The 17,582-nt window shown below is 44.8% G+C and overlaps 1 protein-coding gene across 2 annotated transcripts in view; it reads left to right on the top strand.

Annotated features, from left to right (window-relative positions):
* Positions 1-17,582, top strand: part of Rab3c (RAB3C, member RAS oncogene family) — a 276,726-nt gene that overhangs the window by 238,161 nt on the left and 20,983 nt on the right. For both annotated transcript variants that reach the window (XM_023709334.1, XM_004623077.2), the window contains exon 4: positions 4,169-4,293. In XM_023709334.1, the coding sequence (XP_023565102.1) occupies positions 4,169-4,293 (125 nt within the window). The remainder of the gene's footprint in view (positions 1-4,168; positions 4,294-17,582) is intronic.

The following is a 17,582-nucleotide window of genomic DNA, read 5'->3' as shown; positions in this document are numbered from 1 at the left end:
GGTCCTGAGTTTGATTCTTGAAAAGAATTAAAAAAAAAAAAGGTATAGCGTGGGACTACCTAAAATTATTTTTGTCCCAAAATATCCACAGAGTAAGGGCAAACTAGCCCCATTCTGTAAGTGAAATGCTGACGGTCAGGCGCACAGCCTTCCCTATTGGGAGGGCTAGGAAGCAGGTTCTCCTTTGCTTTCTTCTGACCTAAATTCGTGGTACAATGTCGGTTAAACGGGCATAAAAAATGTCTGCAACTCTGAGTGTTTTTCTCAACTCATGTAGTTTATACAAGTTTTTTTCTGGAATAATCTAAGCTGCTGTTTCAATGTAAATTTCCATAAGAGGAATACAAAACAGAGCAAGAGTACCTTGCAAAATGGAAGATGTAACCTTTTTCTTTTTATAGTATTTCCTGGCCCGGGGATATGTCTTACTATAAATGGCTTGTTCTTATTGTTATTCAGAAGGAGCAAATTTAGATGCCGTTTTCTGCATGTTTGCTAACCTGGCCGAAGGTATTGCTGTTGAGGTCATCTTGGTGGAAAGACGCAGTTGTTGGTATGTGAGCAGAAAGTTACTTTAAATGTCAAAAAAATATACAAAATTGATGTTAGTGGGTTGAATGCGGATATCAATACTCATTTTAGAGTAATGACTGTAACTTCATATTTTCTTCCAAAACAAAGTGCTCTGTATGACCTCAGAATTGAAAACACTCACCTGCAGATAAATTGTGTTAGCATTTATTATTGACATAGGGCTGACTTGATGATATATTTCAATAGGCAAAGAAACTAAAGGCAAAACATGTTAAATCCCTCAGAATACATGAAAGAAACACTAAAGCAACAAGAATGAAAGTAGCTAACAAATGTTTTGAGCAGAAGTATTATTATGATGCAATGACAGGGATTTTTATATCTTTTTTTATTCTTGATTGTTGTGAAATCATTTTTACTCTATAGTGTGTGACATCTCAGATTATGCGGTTCTCATCCTGTCCTGCTGTGTTGAAAGCTACCTTTCCCACTCAGCTGATGGAAAACATCGGGAAGCCCAGAGCAGACAAAATGAAAACCAAATAATCAGCCTTTATAACCATGATTTCAATTGTAAAATCAGTTCGAGTCTAAAGGCAAATCAGTTTTTTGTTCGTCTCAACACAAATGTCCCAAACTATGGTTTGGATTTCAGTAAAATCCAAAGGATTTCCATTGTCCCGCTAAGCTTTCACAACAATGATTCTTTATAATTCCATGGTAGTTGTAGAAAATATTCACTTTTTGGTTATTTTCTTAACAAATCAGAACATACAAGGATGCTACGTTAAAACTTTGTAAGAAGGATGATGTGGATAACCTCATTGGCCAGGGAAGTATCTTGTTTTCTTGTTTTCACCTATGAGAGAATATTTGGTATACGTACACTAATGGGAAGTCTATGGTAGCAGCCTAAGCACCCGTAGGTCAAGTTATGTGTGAGAAGAATGGAGGCATTTAGACATGCAACATGGCAGGAAGCAGGCGAGCCCTGTGAGCTGGGCTAGGTAAGAGGCCTGCATTCACCTCTGCAATATGCAGAGAGAAGGGTGTGCAGAAAGTAATCTACATTACGCAACTGAGATAGTATCTAATGTTTTGGGGTCGGTGCTCCAGCTCTGATGTGTAGCCTCTATCTCGAGACCCACAGTATGGGGTATGGAGCATTGACTCTTCATCCTGTCTACTCTCAGCTCATACTAGAGAGCAGTAGGTGGAGATTCCAGGGAAACACGCCTGCCATCCTTGAAGGCTACCACCAGCACCTTGGCTAGACCGACACACATTGCTTAAAGCCAATTGAGGGATGAGCCAAAGTCCTCGTCAACTCTGTACATATCAATACATGGAAATAAGGTCAGGCTCAGCCAAAATGGAGACAATGGCACCTCTTCTGAGGAGAGTCACCCAGATGGTCCTCCATAAAGGAAACTCAGGAACCCTTGTTACTTCCACCTTGGCCCCAGCTCCTTCTCTGAACAACTGTGATTGATATGCTCCTTTGAGCCTTGTGTCACTAATCTCATCCTGGTTTTCTGATTTCCAGCAGTGCTGTCAGCATTAGACATAAGGACAAGGGCTTTCATTGACATAAGGACAAGGGCTTTCTAAGCATTGGCTGGCTTTTGGTTTATAAGTCCTACCAGAATAAAAGGAGTTTTTTGTTTAATTATATAAGGAAGTTCAATCAATTTCAGATCTTCCAAAAGGAACAAGGCTTTCTTTGTAAAACTATGTTAGCATTTGAGATTTAGTGTTTCTGCATGTCCACATTTTTATACTTTAATGCACTATGAATTCACTATTTTTCATATGTTCCACATCTAAGATGTGGTGAGGAAAAACTAGAATTTCTGTCTTTATTTCTCCAGCCCATGGAGACTGCCAAGCCCAAAGGAAAATGGTATTATTAACTTGGGTATCAGAAATATCATATCCCCCAGATTTTCTTGATGAAACCTGCTGGGCCTCCGTCATGTCCTGGTGAAATCTAGATTGCGTTCATGTCCTTTGAAAGCTTCAGATTGATTGAAGGGAATTCTGGGTGAGATCTTATCTACCTCTTAGCTCTTGCCTGTCTCCTCAGGAGGGAGACACAGTGACCACATCTTGCTGAAAGCACTCCAGCTGGAGTTTAACTGCTGGCTTTTTATTCCCTCTTCAAGTGCAAACAGCTTGTCTCTATTTTCCATTTAATAATCCTAAAGAATTTGGCGCTGTTAGATCATTCCCAGGTTTCTCCTTTGGATACTTTCCAAATCTGTTTCTTCAAACTTTACTCATTTGTTTAGCTCTTCAACATCCCAATCTCTTTCTCCTGACCGTGATGGGCAGTACGTATCTCCTGCATACCTAAGACTCTTGTCCTCACATAATAGAAAGGGAAGATTAAAGAACCTGCCTCCCTCTCTGGTGACAGCAGAACATTAGAACTTAAGTCCTCGAGCTCTTCAGAACACGATGGAAACATGTTTCAGGCACAGTCTTGAGGATGGTGTTGCCTGGGGTGAGGACCAGGTTTGTGTTGGTGGGTTTCAAAGTGCTAAAACCCCTGAGCCTTGTTTTCCTCAAATGGGAAATGTTAGCATTTAGGACAATACTTCCACATGATAGGTATAATTATTTTTTAAATTCTTATTTATTTATTTTATTCTTTTTGGTGCTGGGTCTCACTATGAAGTTCAAGCTCATAGGACCCTCCTGTCTCAGCCTCCCCAGCTCTGAGATTACTGGCATGTACCACCACACCTGGTGTCGGGACAGGTACAGGTTGCGGTACTGGGAATCAAACTCGGGACCTTGTGTTTGCCAGGCAGGCGCTAGACCACTGAGCTATCTCCCCAGCCTGAAAACTGTAAGTTCCACAATCAAAAGCTGTTTGTCAGGATTCATGCTGGAGAATTAATTAACTCATTAATTAATTCCAGATATCCTGTTTGTTGCAATTTCAAGTGCCAGAGCTTATATTCTTATTTTGATATTAATTGCCCTGTACCTTCCTCCTAGAATTAGAAGGCCTATCCAGGATATATTAGTTCATACTATCCCTTTGTAAAGATTATCACTGGCTCCAGATTTCATGAGCCCTTTTAGCCTTCTTGGGTTGCTGTGATTAGGAAGGCTGAGGCTCTGTGTGACGGGCTGTCCATGAGGACCAACCGTCTCAGCTTTCCTGGACGAGGTCTCTCGAGACCTGGGGCTTTTCCTGTTAATTTGGGAGCACAGCCATTGCAAAACAGTGGTTCTTTTAAAGGCACTGTAGTACACAGGGTAAAAGAAGAACAGGGAAAGGAATAAGTGTGGAGCACTAATCTTACCAAGTAATCCGTGGCACCCTGCTTCTGATGACTTGATTATTTTTAGCAATGCTTGGGGATTAAACCTCCAGCCTTGCACAGGCTAAGCACGTGTTCTGCCACTGAGCTGCACCCCAGCCCACTGCTTCGATTTTTGACTCTTGGAATCCCTGGTGAGAATCTGAAGGGCAGAATTGTACTCAGCTAATTAATTTTAAATGTCAGGCATTTGGACTCCATTTCTTTGCTAACCTTGTCATCTGTGGAATATGTTCCTCCTCCTTCGTTTTAGGCTGCTCCGCTCTCCTCTGATCGTTTTGTGCTTGTTTTTCTTTTAGGTCAACACAAATCAAAACGTACTCTTGGGATAATGCCCAGGTTATCCTGGTTGGGAACAAATGTGACATGGAAGACGAGCGGGTCATCTCAACCGAGAGAGGCCAACACTTAGGAGAACAGCTTGGTAAGAAACAAATTAATGAAAGAATTTGGGAATTGTTTGTAGCACCATCAGGGTCCAGCAGTAAAACTCAGCTCATCCTGTATAAGCAGTCGGTGGGCTCCTTCCCATGTGCTGTGGCATTGGTTTAATTCAAACACAATTACAGGAGCAAAAGCGTTTCCACAATGTTGCAGTCAGCACAAAGTATTCAAACCCTTGCTCCATGAGAAACATGGCTTGTGTTACTCCTTCAGGTTTTTCTTTTCTTCATGCACCTTATTTTGCACTCAGTGAGCACTTTTTTATTGTGTAATTATTTTTGCTTTTAAGCGTCTGCTAAAGGATATTAATAGCACTAAATAGGTCACATCCACGATTTTGGTTCAGGACATCCTTGGTCAGCTGTGTTACTGGTACAAACCTTTTAAGAATCAATCTCCTTTGGGGGCTGGGGAGGTGGCTCAGTGGAATAAGCGCTTCCCTGACAAGCACAAGAGCCTGAGTTCAATCTCTGGTTCCGCAAAAAAAAAAAAACAGGAGGATCACTATGAGTGCAAGCTGTATAGTGAGACTCTATACCAAATGCATAAGAAAAAGAAAAAAAAAAAAAAAAAAAAAAAGCAGGAGGATTATACATGCAAGCCTAGCCTAAACCAGTTAATATGTTGGCAGGATACTGTAACACACACACACACACACACACACACACACACACAAAGAGCAGAGGATGTAGGTTAATGAGTGAAGGCCCTGGGTTCAATCCCCATTACTGAAAAATAATTAGTCGAACCGCTGCCTACCTAACCAAGCGCTTATACATAACATCAAATGAGATAATATAGGAGAACTTTAGGAATAGGAAGGCCATTTCTTTTCTTTCTTTTTAAAAATGTGTTTAGTACAGGGTCTATAGGGTCTCACTACCTAGATCAGACTCGTAGTGATTCTCCCGTGTTCAGCCTCCCAAATGCTGGGATTACAGGTGTGCACCACCATGCCTAGTTTCAATTGCTGTCTCAGCGTGCCCCAGGGGTAGGGCTGGCATGGCATGCTAGGTATTGAACCTCCGCGACTGCACTCTGCCTAAGCAGGTGCTTTAAACTGCTGAGCTATCTGGCCGGCCTCCTTTTTTCTTTTATGTACTTAGTTGTTGCAGGATCTCACTATGCAGCTTGGGCTCATGGTGATCCTCCTGCTTTCAGCCTCCCCAGCCCTGGGATTACAGGCGTGCACCACTATGCATGGACTCTGTGGCTGACTCAGCCCACCCTGGGGGTGGGCCTGGCATGGCATGTGGTGCTGGGGATTGAACTCTGGTCCCTGTGCTTACCTAAGCAGGCGCTTTAGTCGCTGCGCTATCTCACTGGCTCAGCAAGGCCATTTCAAACACAAATATTGTATCTAAAGAGCAAAATGCTAGAGCGGGTAAGGTAGAGTTTCAGGGCAAAGGAGTAAGTGATGACTGATTAACTTGAGACCTTTTTACCAGACGTCTATTTTCTACGCTCTTCTGTGTCAGATGGAATCAGGGAACTGAACAATGATGAGCTACATTTGCAGGGAGCAAGCTCAGCTTGCTGTGGTTGCCTTTTGGATAGAGAAATAGAGTCCTCTCAGTGAGTCAGCCCCCATCCTGCGCATAGCTCACTCTGAGAGCTTTCCCACCTCCTCGTGAGATTCAGGAGCCCATTGAAGTGAAAACTGTCCCCCTACAAAGAAAATGCCCCACAACTCACAACTGTTCTCACAGTAGGGTCTCTCCCCATTCTTTCCATTGAACAATGTTTTAGGAAGAATTGAAAAGCTGGGAAGGCTCTCTGAGTATTCTCAGTCAAGTAGGAATGGTGAATAATAGGTCTCCAAGACAAGAGAGAAATGGACCCCACATGAGCCTCGAGAGATGGCTTCCTCAGGCCTTCCCTCCCTGTATTTTCTCCCCTGGACAAATGTATGTCACCTGGGAAGAGAAACTGCCACACAGATGCAGGCTGTCTCTAAAATAAACCTAAAACCTGTCTGGCTTAAAGAAAATAGATCAGAACCAAGAACCAGTCAGTCATCCGTACAAAAGATCTAGGGAAGGGGCTGCATTTCTACCACTCCAGGAAGCTGCTTTGGGATGGAGAAGACCAGGTCAAGGCAGAGACATGAGAAGGGTGGGCACACAGGGACAGTGTGGCTTTCCTTGGGACTCCTCCGGCTGCCTCTCAAAACAGCCCCCTCCACGCCCTCTACAGATGTGGAAAGGTCCCGAAATCGTGAGACGGCAAGTTTTATGTTCCTGTGCAAGTTCTTCCCCCCATTCCTCATTGATTTTTTTTCTCTCTATTCAATAAAATGCAGCAGTTGTCATGACAACCAACACATGGGTGCTCTTGGAGAGCCCCTTAGCTCCCTCCATGTGCTCCGTTCACCTCATGACCATGTGTGTTCATAAACGATTAGCAAAGAGAATTTGGGGGAAAATCACTCTCAGAGTTCCGATTTGACGATCTACAGGGCTTTGCTTAATTTTGAGAAATTTCTGGCAAAATTCCAGGGTACTATCACACACCAAGCTTTGGCATTGTTTTAGAGGTTTTTGCCATATCTTGGCGGATGGCTCCAAGTCAATGCCTTGCTGATTTGGTTACCATTAAATCTCCGTGATGGGTGGCTGTACCCTTGTTGCCTCATACATTGGCCCATCCTAATTAGGGTACTTGATGGAACCAAATCATGGCTGAGCTCCAAAATTCCTCTGCAACAAATATCCTTGTTGTTATGGTTTGTGTCTAGTTGTGCCCCCAAAGCCTCATGCAGTCATAGGGCAGGGACTTCTAGAGTTTGGAATTAACTCATGATCCACTAGGATTGTGGGAGATCCAAGACTAGGATTATGGGTTTTAGTACTGCTGGGATTATGGGTGTGAGTACTTCCCCCAGCCTGGGGCGGAGAGCCTGAAGGCAATTTAAGAGAGATAGAGAGACAGACTTCCTCTCTTTTGCTGCTGTTGCTGCTACTCCTTGGGCTCCTCTTGCTCTTTGCCACCACCATGAACGGATGCTCTCTGCCCTGTGCCACTCTGCCTCAAAGCCAAGCAAGTATGGACTGAAACCTCCAGTGACTGTGAGTTGAATAAACCTTTCCTTCATTTTGGGTGCCAGGTATTTGTCCCAGCAAAGGGAGAAGAGTAGCTGAGGCACTTGTCAACAGAACTGAGTTCACCAGATGCTGGCTCTTTACAACATGGCAGGTGCCCAGAGCATCTCCGACAAGTAGCCCTGTTTTCCAGGACATGCTGTATGCCTACACTGGACAGCATAGAAAGAGGAGACCTTTGGCCACGGCTACCTGGCCGCTCTGTTTCATTTGCTCCTCTGAGCACTGCTTCCTTGCTAATGCCTTGCCTTTGGTTTCTGTGGCCATGGTACTCACCGTTCTTTACCCTCCCGGTCATCTGCTCGCTCCCTGGTAGACTGTTCCTCACCTTTGCCTGCCTCTGTGTCAGCTTTCCCCCCTCAGCCCATCCCCCTTCTTTCTCTCCATCCTCTCCTAATATTCCTGTCTGCACCAAGGATAAAGGACTCCAAATTCTGTCTCAGTGTGGACCTCACCTTTGTCTTCAGCCTTCTGCACCAGCCTGCCAGCTGTGTAGATTCAGAGCCTCTGACCATTTAGAAGGCATGGCTATTCACCTGCAGCGAACTCTGTTGGGGTTCACCAGCCCCAGCTCAGACCTGCTGCATCAGAGTTTCTGGGTAACGTCTGGGAACCTACATCTGTAACAAATACTTCTGCGACTTCTACACAATACTAAATTTCTAGGACGCTGCCTTCAATGCCTAGGAGTCTACTACAGCGGCTATTATTTTTCTTTTGCATGCTTTTCACACTCAGCTTATAGACAGCTGCCTGTAAAAAGTCATAAGAATGTTTTGTTTTTAAATTTACATAAAATTTAGAAGTTCCAGTGGCGCAATCGGTTAGTGCGCAGTACTTATATAAAATTTACATAAAATTTAAAATATGGCAAGTATGCTGGGTACGGCAACACATGCCTGTAATATCGGTGAGACCCTGTCTCAAAATCTTAAGCAAGCAGGGCATGGTAGCACACACCTGGAATCCCAGCACTGGGAAGCTAGCAAAGGAGGACATCTGTAATCTGAGACCAGCTGAACTACCTTGGGAGTTGAGGCCAGCCTGGACTATCTAGTGAGACTCTGTGACCAAAAGCCATTTTTTAAGTAAATAAGTAAATTACATGACTGGAGATGCAATTCAGTAGTAGAATATTTGCCCAACATGCCCAAAGCCCTTGGTTTAATCTCTAATATGAAAAAAAACCCCAAAAACATGTATCTGACAATTATAAACACATACAGTCTTAAAATTTAAGTTTTTGATAGAAATTGTATGGTATGATTGAAAAATACAGTGAATGTTTAAAATGTTTGAGATTAATGACAGCAAAAGATATGCTGCCATTAATCCCCCTCAAAATACTCTTCCTTGCCTTAAATGCACCTCTCCTATCCTTCTCACCTTTTCTAAAGCAGTTCTGGAATCTTCTTTCATGTCTTTAGTTGCCTGTTTTTAACTGCCCACAAATGCTGAACCAATTGAAATGTTTTGCCTTTTCCTGTTTATTTTGACTTTGGGAAAGAGACAGAAGTCAAGGGTCCCAGACCCAGGGAATTAGAATGTGCTATATATTTTTATGCGCCTGCCTTTCTACTGGGCAACACTCAGTGTCACTTGGCTGTGGCATTCAACATATTTTTTTTTAGTGTGTGTGTGTGTGTGTGTGTGTGTGTGTGTGTGTGGCCAGCTCAGCACACCAGGGGGCGGGACTGGCTGGCATGTGGTGCTGGGGGATCGAACCGCAGTCCCTGTGCTTTGCCAAGCTTGTTCCAAGTAGGTGCTTCAGACCACTGAGCCATCTCGCCAGCCCTCAACATAGTTTTGATCACACCTCTTTAAGACATTCACAAAAGAGGGCTTCCAGAACCGCTTCAGAAAGCGACAACAACAGCAGGCTGTGTGCATTCAAAAGGGAAGGGATGTATTGGGAGGGTGTTAGGGGTTTTTGTCTTTCTCTGTCATAATTTATTTTACTTTAAACAGTCACCATATATTGTGACCACCCTCATTAAATGTTAAATAAGAAAAAATGAGGAGAAATAATTAAGCATATGTTTTATGAAAAAATAAATGTAATTGCTTGGAGGAAAAGAAAAAGAAAGGAATTAATGGTGGGAAAATATTTGTGTCACCTTGAAGTCATAAGGGGAAAAATAATCGAACCCTTTTAATAAATTTGAAAAGGTCAGAAATTCTAGGTTTCACAGAACTGCAGTCAGAGAGATGAAAACTGTAGACAAATTATAACTGCTTTTGAAAATAAGTAATTTTTCATGAATAATTAGTAAGGAGCCAGTTTTTATGTGCTTTTAATTTGCATTAATTTTCTTCCTAAATTAAATAGTAGATACTATTTCGGATTTTTCTCTACTCATACCATTATGATATCATGCACACAATAGTATTAAATTCCAGGCTCATGCCCGTGTCCTTCTTAATCTATACAGAGACCCCATAAGAATTTCTGACAAACACAGGCTAGTCATACAGTTTGCCATCTCTCCAAGTCGACCAATTTCTCTTCTCTTCTTTTCTCATTAAATGACTTTTCTTTTTCTATCATCATCTGCCCAATAAAGCCTCAGCAAAAAGTGGATTTCCCTTTTGTGGACCTAAAAGTGGGACCATTTAGATCCAAGTACCATGAAGCTGTAGCTAGCGCACGCAATTTAAAAAACTGTTACTGGTCAAATCATACCTGCAATTGAGTGCAAGTTGCCTTTTCTCCCCCCTTTCCAGGTACGTGGTAGTTTGAGAATATCAAATCTGTTTGTAAAGTTCACTTTTGTTAAAAGAAAATACGCATGTCAGAAAAACAACAACAACAACCCGGGGCTCGAGCACATCAGGATGAATGCACAAGCTGTGGTCAGTGATGGTGGTGAGCACCACGCACGTGGGACGTGGCCCTGACCCAGGGCTTGGCACGCGTTCCGTGACTGCGCATCCAACGCGTGCGCAAGACACAATCGAAAACTGCTACAGTGAACACTGCAATTTTTAAAAATTGTATCACGCTAAAAGACACAGTAGGCTTAATGCCTCTCAAAATATCCCCCCTGCATGGAGCACGCTTATCCCATCGTGCATGCTAATTTTTGAAGCAATTCCGGGAGGCCTCTTTCCTGAGTATCACTAGCTGTGCTGTGGTCGCTGCCCCTGTGTCCTGGATCAATTCGAAGCGTTGCCTTTCGTGGTCATTTTGACTTTGGGGAAGAGCTCGAAATTTCTTGGTGCCAGATCAAGTGAATACAGTGGATATTTTGACTTGACAGAAATTGCCATTCAGACTTGGCTCAATAAGGGATGACCAAAATAGAGTTTTAAATAAAAATTTATTATAGCAGATGACACAGGACCACGAACCCGCTTTAAAATACCTGCACATGTACTTTGAACACACTTATCGCATAATCCTTGGCAATGTGTTTTTTACCCCGGTAAGTTTTTTGTTTTTTTCCCCTAACATTCACCATGATTTTCAGTCACATCTTGTGATGAATGAGAGGAGTGTTAGTCAGTGAATACGCAGCTACTTGTTTTAAGCAGGTGACGATGGCACGGTGGCACACACCTGTTGTATGATGTGTGTAAGAGGCTCAGTCAAGGGGACTGTGACCTTTTTTTGTGTGTGTACCGGAAATCGAACTCAGGACCTTGCACTTGCCAGGCAGGTGCTCATGCTGCTGAGCTATATCTCCAGCCAAACCGGGGCATTTTAGTGAGACCCTGTTTCTCAGACAGGAGGGAGTGAGGTAAGGGAAATGAAGGAGAAAGAGAACAAAGAGAAAGGTATAAAGACTAACAAAAAGATGTATTTTATGTCGGCGAACTTGTTTTTAAAGGGAATTTAAAAACCCATTAGGAATGATGCAGCATTTCACTAAACAAAACAATAAGATTTACAAAAGGTTGTTATAGTGCACATTATGGTCATCAAATTACTTATTCAGATTATCAGATATAAGTGTGTAAAATTGGTCCAAAAAATTTAAAACAAAAAAAAAGAATATGAGCGTTAACTGTTCCTTTCAATAAACCAGTAGAAATCAGCAGTGCAGTTGCCCAAGTGAAAGAGAAAGTAAACGTCTGTGAATGTTGACAGATATTCCTTTGATAAATACTGGCGTCGTGGAACAATTCCTTTCAGAGGCTAGCACGTAAATAGCAAGAGGCAACCGCAAGACAGAGGAAGGTGGGAACTCCTTTGTGTAATAGTATGCCAACGCTGTCGGCTGTCTCTGGAGGTGGGAAGAGACAGGGCAGGAGACGCAGTTGCTTTCCAAAAGGAGACCTCAAGGCTCGTAGCTCTTCCAGGGTGAATAGCAAAGGTTTAGATTCTGTTCTATCAGGGGTCAGATTTTGGGCCCATGCCCCACACACATCTTGGAGAGAAGATGACTGAGGCGGCGAACAAAACACCATTATAATCCAGACAGAAAGACCTACCTCTTGATTTTGGTAACTATGGTTCTCGCTGCTACTGAGTGCAAGCCACCCAGGACGCCTGGATTACTGAACTCCGCCTTTTGGATTCTCAGATCTGCATTCCCCGTCGCTCATTCCCAACCCAGGAAAAAGAGCAAGTCAGAAACCGCAATGTGAATCACATGGTCGTGGGACCCCAGACTTTTGGATCCCTGTGGTCTGACCCTCAGCCAGCACGTTGTCTCTACACATTTGCCATTGTCACCGAGGAGAATTCCCAGAGCAGTGTCCACCTTCCTCCGCTGCTGAGCTCCACTGCAGTTGTCCTGACCTTGGTACAACCTTAAGATAGTGCTATGTCTTCCCCGAATCTAGTTTTCTAAGCTCCAGGCGGAAATGAGGACATTTGTAGCCGCTAAGCCCATTCCAACTGTTCCTGGACTCTGCTCTTTTCTAGCGATCCTTATGATGCAGTGAAAGAGGCTAGAAATGGGGCCGGGCAGATAGCTCAGCTGACTAAAGCACCTGCTTAGGCAGAGCACAGTGGCTGTGGTTCGATCCCGTGTACAGTGCCAGCCCCGCCCCCGGGGCACACTCAGAGGGTGATTGACACTGGGTGTGGTGGTGCACGCCTGTAATCCCAGCTCTTGGGAGGCTGCAAACAGGAGGATCACTTCAAGTCCAATCTGTTTAGTGAGACTCTGTAGACCCTGTTCTAAGGTACATTTTAAAAAAAGAAAAAAGAAAGTGGCTAGAAAGATCATTGCTAAGCATCAATCCTTTGAAATGCAGTTTTACTGCCTATCTTTTTAAATAAATGTACCGACTAATGAATTGGAAAATTTTAGCCATCCTGCACTTTATAAAGAACCTCTGGGGGCCATGGATACAGCTCAGCCGCGTAAGTGCCTGCAAGACAAGCACAAGGTCCTGAGTTCAATCCCCGGTACACCCTGCCCCCCAAAAAAAGAAAAGGAAGGAAGGAAGGACCTCTGGATACTTTTGGTGCCCACTCCATGGGCCATAAGCACTGTCCTGAGATCTGTAGCTCCCACTAAGTGTACAGCAACTTCTCAGTGCCTTTCGAGTAATGTTTTGGGGAAGCTCTATCTCAGATTCCCTGAGGAAGTCCTCTTCTGCATAACTAAAACTCGTGGAGCCTGCTATGTGACTCCAGGATTGTGCTATTGATTCAGGGAGTGTGCTATTTTGTGTGCTTAGCCTGCTCCAAGACTGAGATTAACAGAGATGTAAGAGACATAGAAGATCATCCGCTCCAACCAAGGCCAAATCAGCAGGAGGAAGACAAATTTAGTGGGCTCTAGAGGACCGGTTCTTAACCTTGGCTCGGTCTTGTAGTAACCCAAGAGTCTTTGAAGAATTTCATGCCAAATCCATACCCCAAGCCATCTGGAATCACTGGCCTGGTGCCTAGACATCAATATTTTTAATGTCTCGGGTTATTCCAATGTGTAGATATGATTGAAAATCACTGATCTATGGAAGGAAAAACAAAGAATATTTGCCTGGTGAGGTAGGAGAGGGAAGCTGTAACTGGTGCTGCGCTTCATGGCTGGGGTGTGCTGCTTAGCCGAAGGGACCCAGGGCTCTGCGTGGCTTCAGGCTGACCTTGTGGTCCCTAACCTTGTGTCCTGTGGCTAATGGGAACAAAGCATTTTAAGAAGGCCTCTGAGGATCAGAGAAGGAATTTGTGGTTGTGTATAGCAGGGCATATTTAATGGTTCCAATGAGAATTTAGAAAAGCCCATGTGGAATTGTACAAAAAATCACTGAGCTCAAATAAATGAGTCACAGTAAGGGTTGCCAAAACTGGAGGACTCAGTTACCCCTCAGGGAATTGCACGTGAGGCTGGAGGCCACAGATGCCTCAAGCCAGAATGTCCATCCAGCCTCGAAGCAAAGACACAGAAGAGATGGAATAGAGGGTGATTTGGCTGCTGAGATGAATGGGGAAGAGGAAGAGAGTGAGGAGGAATGGAGTGGCAGCCAGACGGAGTCAAAAGAGGAGAGCTCAGAGATGGATGACAGTGGGCCGGGGAGATGGCTCAGTGGAGTAAGCGCTTCCCTGGCAAGTGCAAGAGCCTGAGTTCAATCCCCGGTTCCACCAAAAAAAAAAAAAAAAAAAGAGAGAGATGGATGAATGGGTGACAGTGACTACAAGTGGCACCGCGGTGAGTGCATCAATGAGATGCTGAACCTACAGAGCAGTTCTCGGAGCCGAAGAAGTTGTTCAGGGAGTGACTGAGGCAGCTGTGCTGGAGGCTAGAGGAAGTAGGGCCTGAGAGAGCCCCTGAGTATTCCGAGCCTCTTGGGGGACTGCAGCAGAGTCTTAAGTTTCATATCCAGGTGGCAGGAATCTACAAGGGCTTCCGTCTGGACGTGATTAGAAATAAGTACAAGTGTGAGCTGCGAGGAGCCAAGCAGCACCTGGGAGCCAGAGGCTGCTGCTTGATGACACGCTCCAGGGGGAGCTGCGGGGGCGAATCCAGAGGCTGGAGGTGGATCCCCAGAGCCTGGATATCAGTTCGGAGTGGTGGGATGACAAGCTACGTGCCAGGGGCCACTCCAGGACTTGCTGCCAGCAAGCAGGAAGAAGAAGGCGCCTCTCGTCTCTGGCCCTTAAATTGTATACCTGCTGCAAGAGATCAGCGTCGTGGAACACTGGATGGCCATCCGAAAGGCCAGGGCAGCAATGCCCCCTCAGAAGAGAAAAGCAGATGGACCCCGACCCTGCTGTTCACAGCCAGAGGGTCACGTCGAACAGCTGGCACCACACTCAGGGTTAGAACTCTCCTGCAGAAGGCAAGTTGGCACAGCCCAGCCAGCTTGCCAGCGCTGCCGCAGACGCCCCCTCGAGTCATCACTCTCTGGACCCCCCTCAGCCTGCACAGCTGGGACTGAGAGCTGACCTGGCCCCAGCAGGACTGCTGTCTAGCCCTTAACCCGCCCACCCCTCATTGTCCGTGACAAAGGAGATGGGCCCTGTCCTGAGCCAAAGCAGCATTCCTCCTGGTGACCACAGAGGTGGAGACCCCAGCCACTAACCCAGGAGCTGGGCCCTACAGCACAGGAAGTGGTAGCCAGGCTCCCCAGCTGTTCTCAGGACCATTCCTGGTGTTTGCCTCCCACACTGCAAGAACCAGAATTAAAATCTTTTCTGGAAAAAAAATAAATAAATGAGCCAAAGACTCTCTTTACAAACTCCAGTGGGCCACACTAATTTATTTCTTTCTGGAAACAGAAAATAAATGCTTCAAAACAGAAATACTTTACAGTTCTTTATTTGCCCATTTATTAATTTGTGAATCATCCTTGCATTCAGTATTAGTGAGGACCAAGTATGGCCGGGCGCTGGGAGGAAGGGTATGTAAGAGAAAATCCCTGCTGTACTGGAAGGTTCTGGTCAGGAATGGGCACAGAAGCAGTGATTGCTTAGAGTTTGTAGCAGTGCAGACTCAGTACTAGAGTAGTTGGGGTCTGTCTGGAGGGCTGAGGAAGTGCACGCTGAGGAGATTGTGTTGAGCTCCATCTTAAAGACTAAAAAGGATTAGATGGATGGGAAAATGGGTGGTGGGTCCTCTGAGCAGAAGCAGCAGCATCCTAAGGAATCTAGGTCCACAAAAGCAGGCGTGTTTGCAGGGCTGAAGAACTTGGGCTATGTCCTACACACACTGAGAAACTGGGGTGAGACTGACAACTGGAGGAGCAAGATTAGACTTCACTTTAGATTCATAGCTGGAGCAGTGTTCCCAGAATTAGAGTGGTGAATCAAGCAGAGCCCGGGAAGAAAAATATTATCAACACACGTTTACCAGTATCTCAACTTACTTGTTTTAGTTATTGGGTATATTTTATATTAGTCTAATAGCACATTGTATAACTTATAAAATACATATTCACATATTATAGTTTGCAAAAAAACCCTGAAGCCGACTGTAAGAACTGGCTGGTGGTCAAGGCTGTCTATGTCTTCACTGTTAAACTCTTAAGCAAAAGACTGCTAATGGTTTATGGGTTTGCTGGTGGATGGCTTTTTGTTTACTTATTTATTTATTTTTGGTGGAACCAGGGATTGAACTCAGGCCCTTGCACTTGCCAAGGAAGCGCTTACTCCACTGAGCCATCTCCCCAGCCCTGGATGGCTTTTTATAGCTATCCTCCTTGCACGGGCTTCAGTCTGTCACAAGAGTGTGAGTTTCACTTGCCAAGGGCCATTTAGTTCACAGCAGCACCGACACCAGCGCAGCAGGCACAGCTCTAGTGCACTACTCGTTTTCTCACTTGGCCAATTCCAAGCTTCGCTCTGGAGCTCAGACCCACGACATTGCCAGCAGCCACATTGTTTTAATGAAGGATGACTTTTCTCCTTCGATTTTTTTTTATTATTATTATTTTCCCCTTGCCCCAGCAAAAACAATCATGTGAACAAGCCTGGTTGAGTCGTTGGCAGCAACTCTGAATAAAGAGACTAGCACTGCCCTGAAGCTGTTTTATAAAACTCAAACCACCTGCTCCAAATCTGTGCTGAGTGCTCTTCAGTGGCTTCGGAAGATTTATTTAAATCTTAATTGTATTATTCATAAAAGAATGAAGATTGCCAACTTCTGGATTCGGCAGGGAGTCCCAGCAATGTTATTCAAGTGTTCTAGGTACCTGGCTGCACCCAGCTGGCTGGGGAGAAACAGAGCTACCCTAGCATTACATCCTCTGGCTCAGGCTCATTTGGCCTAAGTATTCCCAGGAGGGATAAAATAAATCAGAAGCTCCTTTTCATGTGTTTGCTTTGCTTAGGAGTGATTATCCCAATAGTTGTAGCAGAAATTCAACTGTCGCTGCTCCCAGTACTCAGCTCCCTTGTGCTCCCCAAGTCCCATTAAGGTTTCTGTTTGGTTGGTTTTGGTACCAGGAATGGAACCCATGGACTCTCCTTCATCCCTAACCAACCCTACGCTAGCTAGGCAGTGTTGTGCGGCTGAGTTATATCCCAGCCAAGTCCTATTCACTCTTGATCTGTGTTTTAGAACTTACAGGTCTCTGTTTCCTTACTGGAAGTTGTGATTCATTCCTTGTGTGGGTGCTCCTTAGACACAGTGGCCACGCGGCCCACAGCTTGGGACAGTCCCACTTGATACCCGTTTCCCAGTGTAAACGTTCAGAGTACTCCTTTTCATCTCAGAAGTGACTTGGTTCAGATGATAAATGTCCCAACCATCCAGCCCAAGAGGCCTCAGCCGTGCAGTGGCACTGAGAGGTGAGGCCATTCAGGGTGCTGCATGTCCCTTTTCTGCTAAGCCTGTCCTCCACTTGTGCTCCCTAGAGTGAATCGCCAAGCCTGGGGCAGATCCTTGATGGGCTCACCACTTTCTCTAGTGACCCCCTCACCCACAGGGTCTTCGCTGTGCTCCTTGCCACCAATCCAGACCGCTCAACTCCCAGGCTGCCGCATCCCCACCAGCGCAGCTCCTATGCAGAAGCATCCAAATGACTTCCCAAACTTCCTTGATCCTCCTGTCACTTGTATATGTGGCAGAGCTTAACCTGAAAACAGCTTCACAGTTTTTTTTTTTTTTTTTTTTTTTTTTTTTTTTTTTTTTTGTCTCGGGCCTTCCCTCACAAAACTGGCTGGCATCCCCCTACAGCTGTTTGTGTCAGGACGCCCTCCAAGTTCTGCCCACTTTTCAACCACACAAACTTACGGGCCCATTTTGTGACACATTTAAAGATGAATCCAGGG

Source organism: Octodon degus, unplaced genomic scaffold (genome assembly GCF_000260255.1).
Source record: "Octodon degus isolate 3935 unplaced genomic scaffold, OctDeg1.0 scaffold00001, whole genome shotgun sequence".
In the NCBI taxonomy this organism is placed as follows: Eukaryota; Metazoa; Chordata; class Mammalia; order Rodentia; family Octodontidae; genus Octodon; species Octodon degus.
The sequence above is the reverse complement of the archived record's forward strand: the minus strand, read 5'-3'. Positions and strand labels throughout refer to the sequence as shown.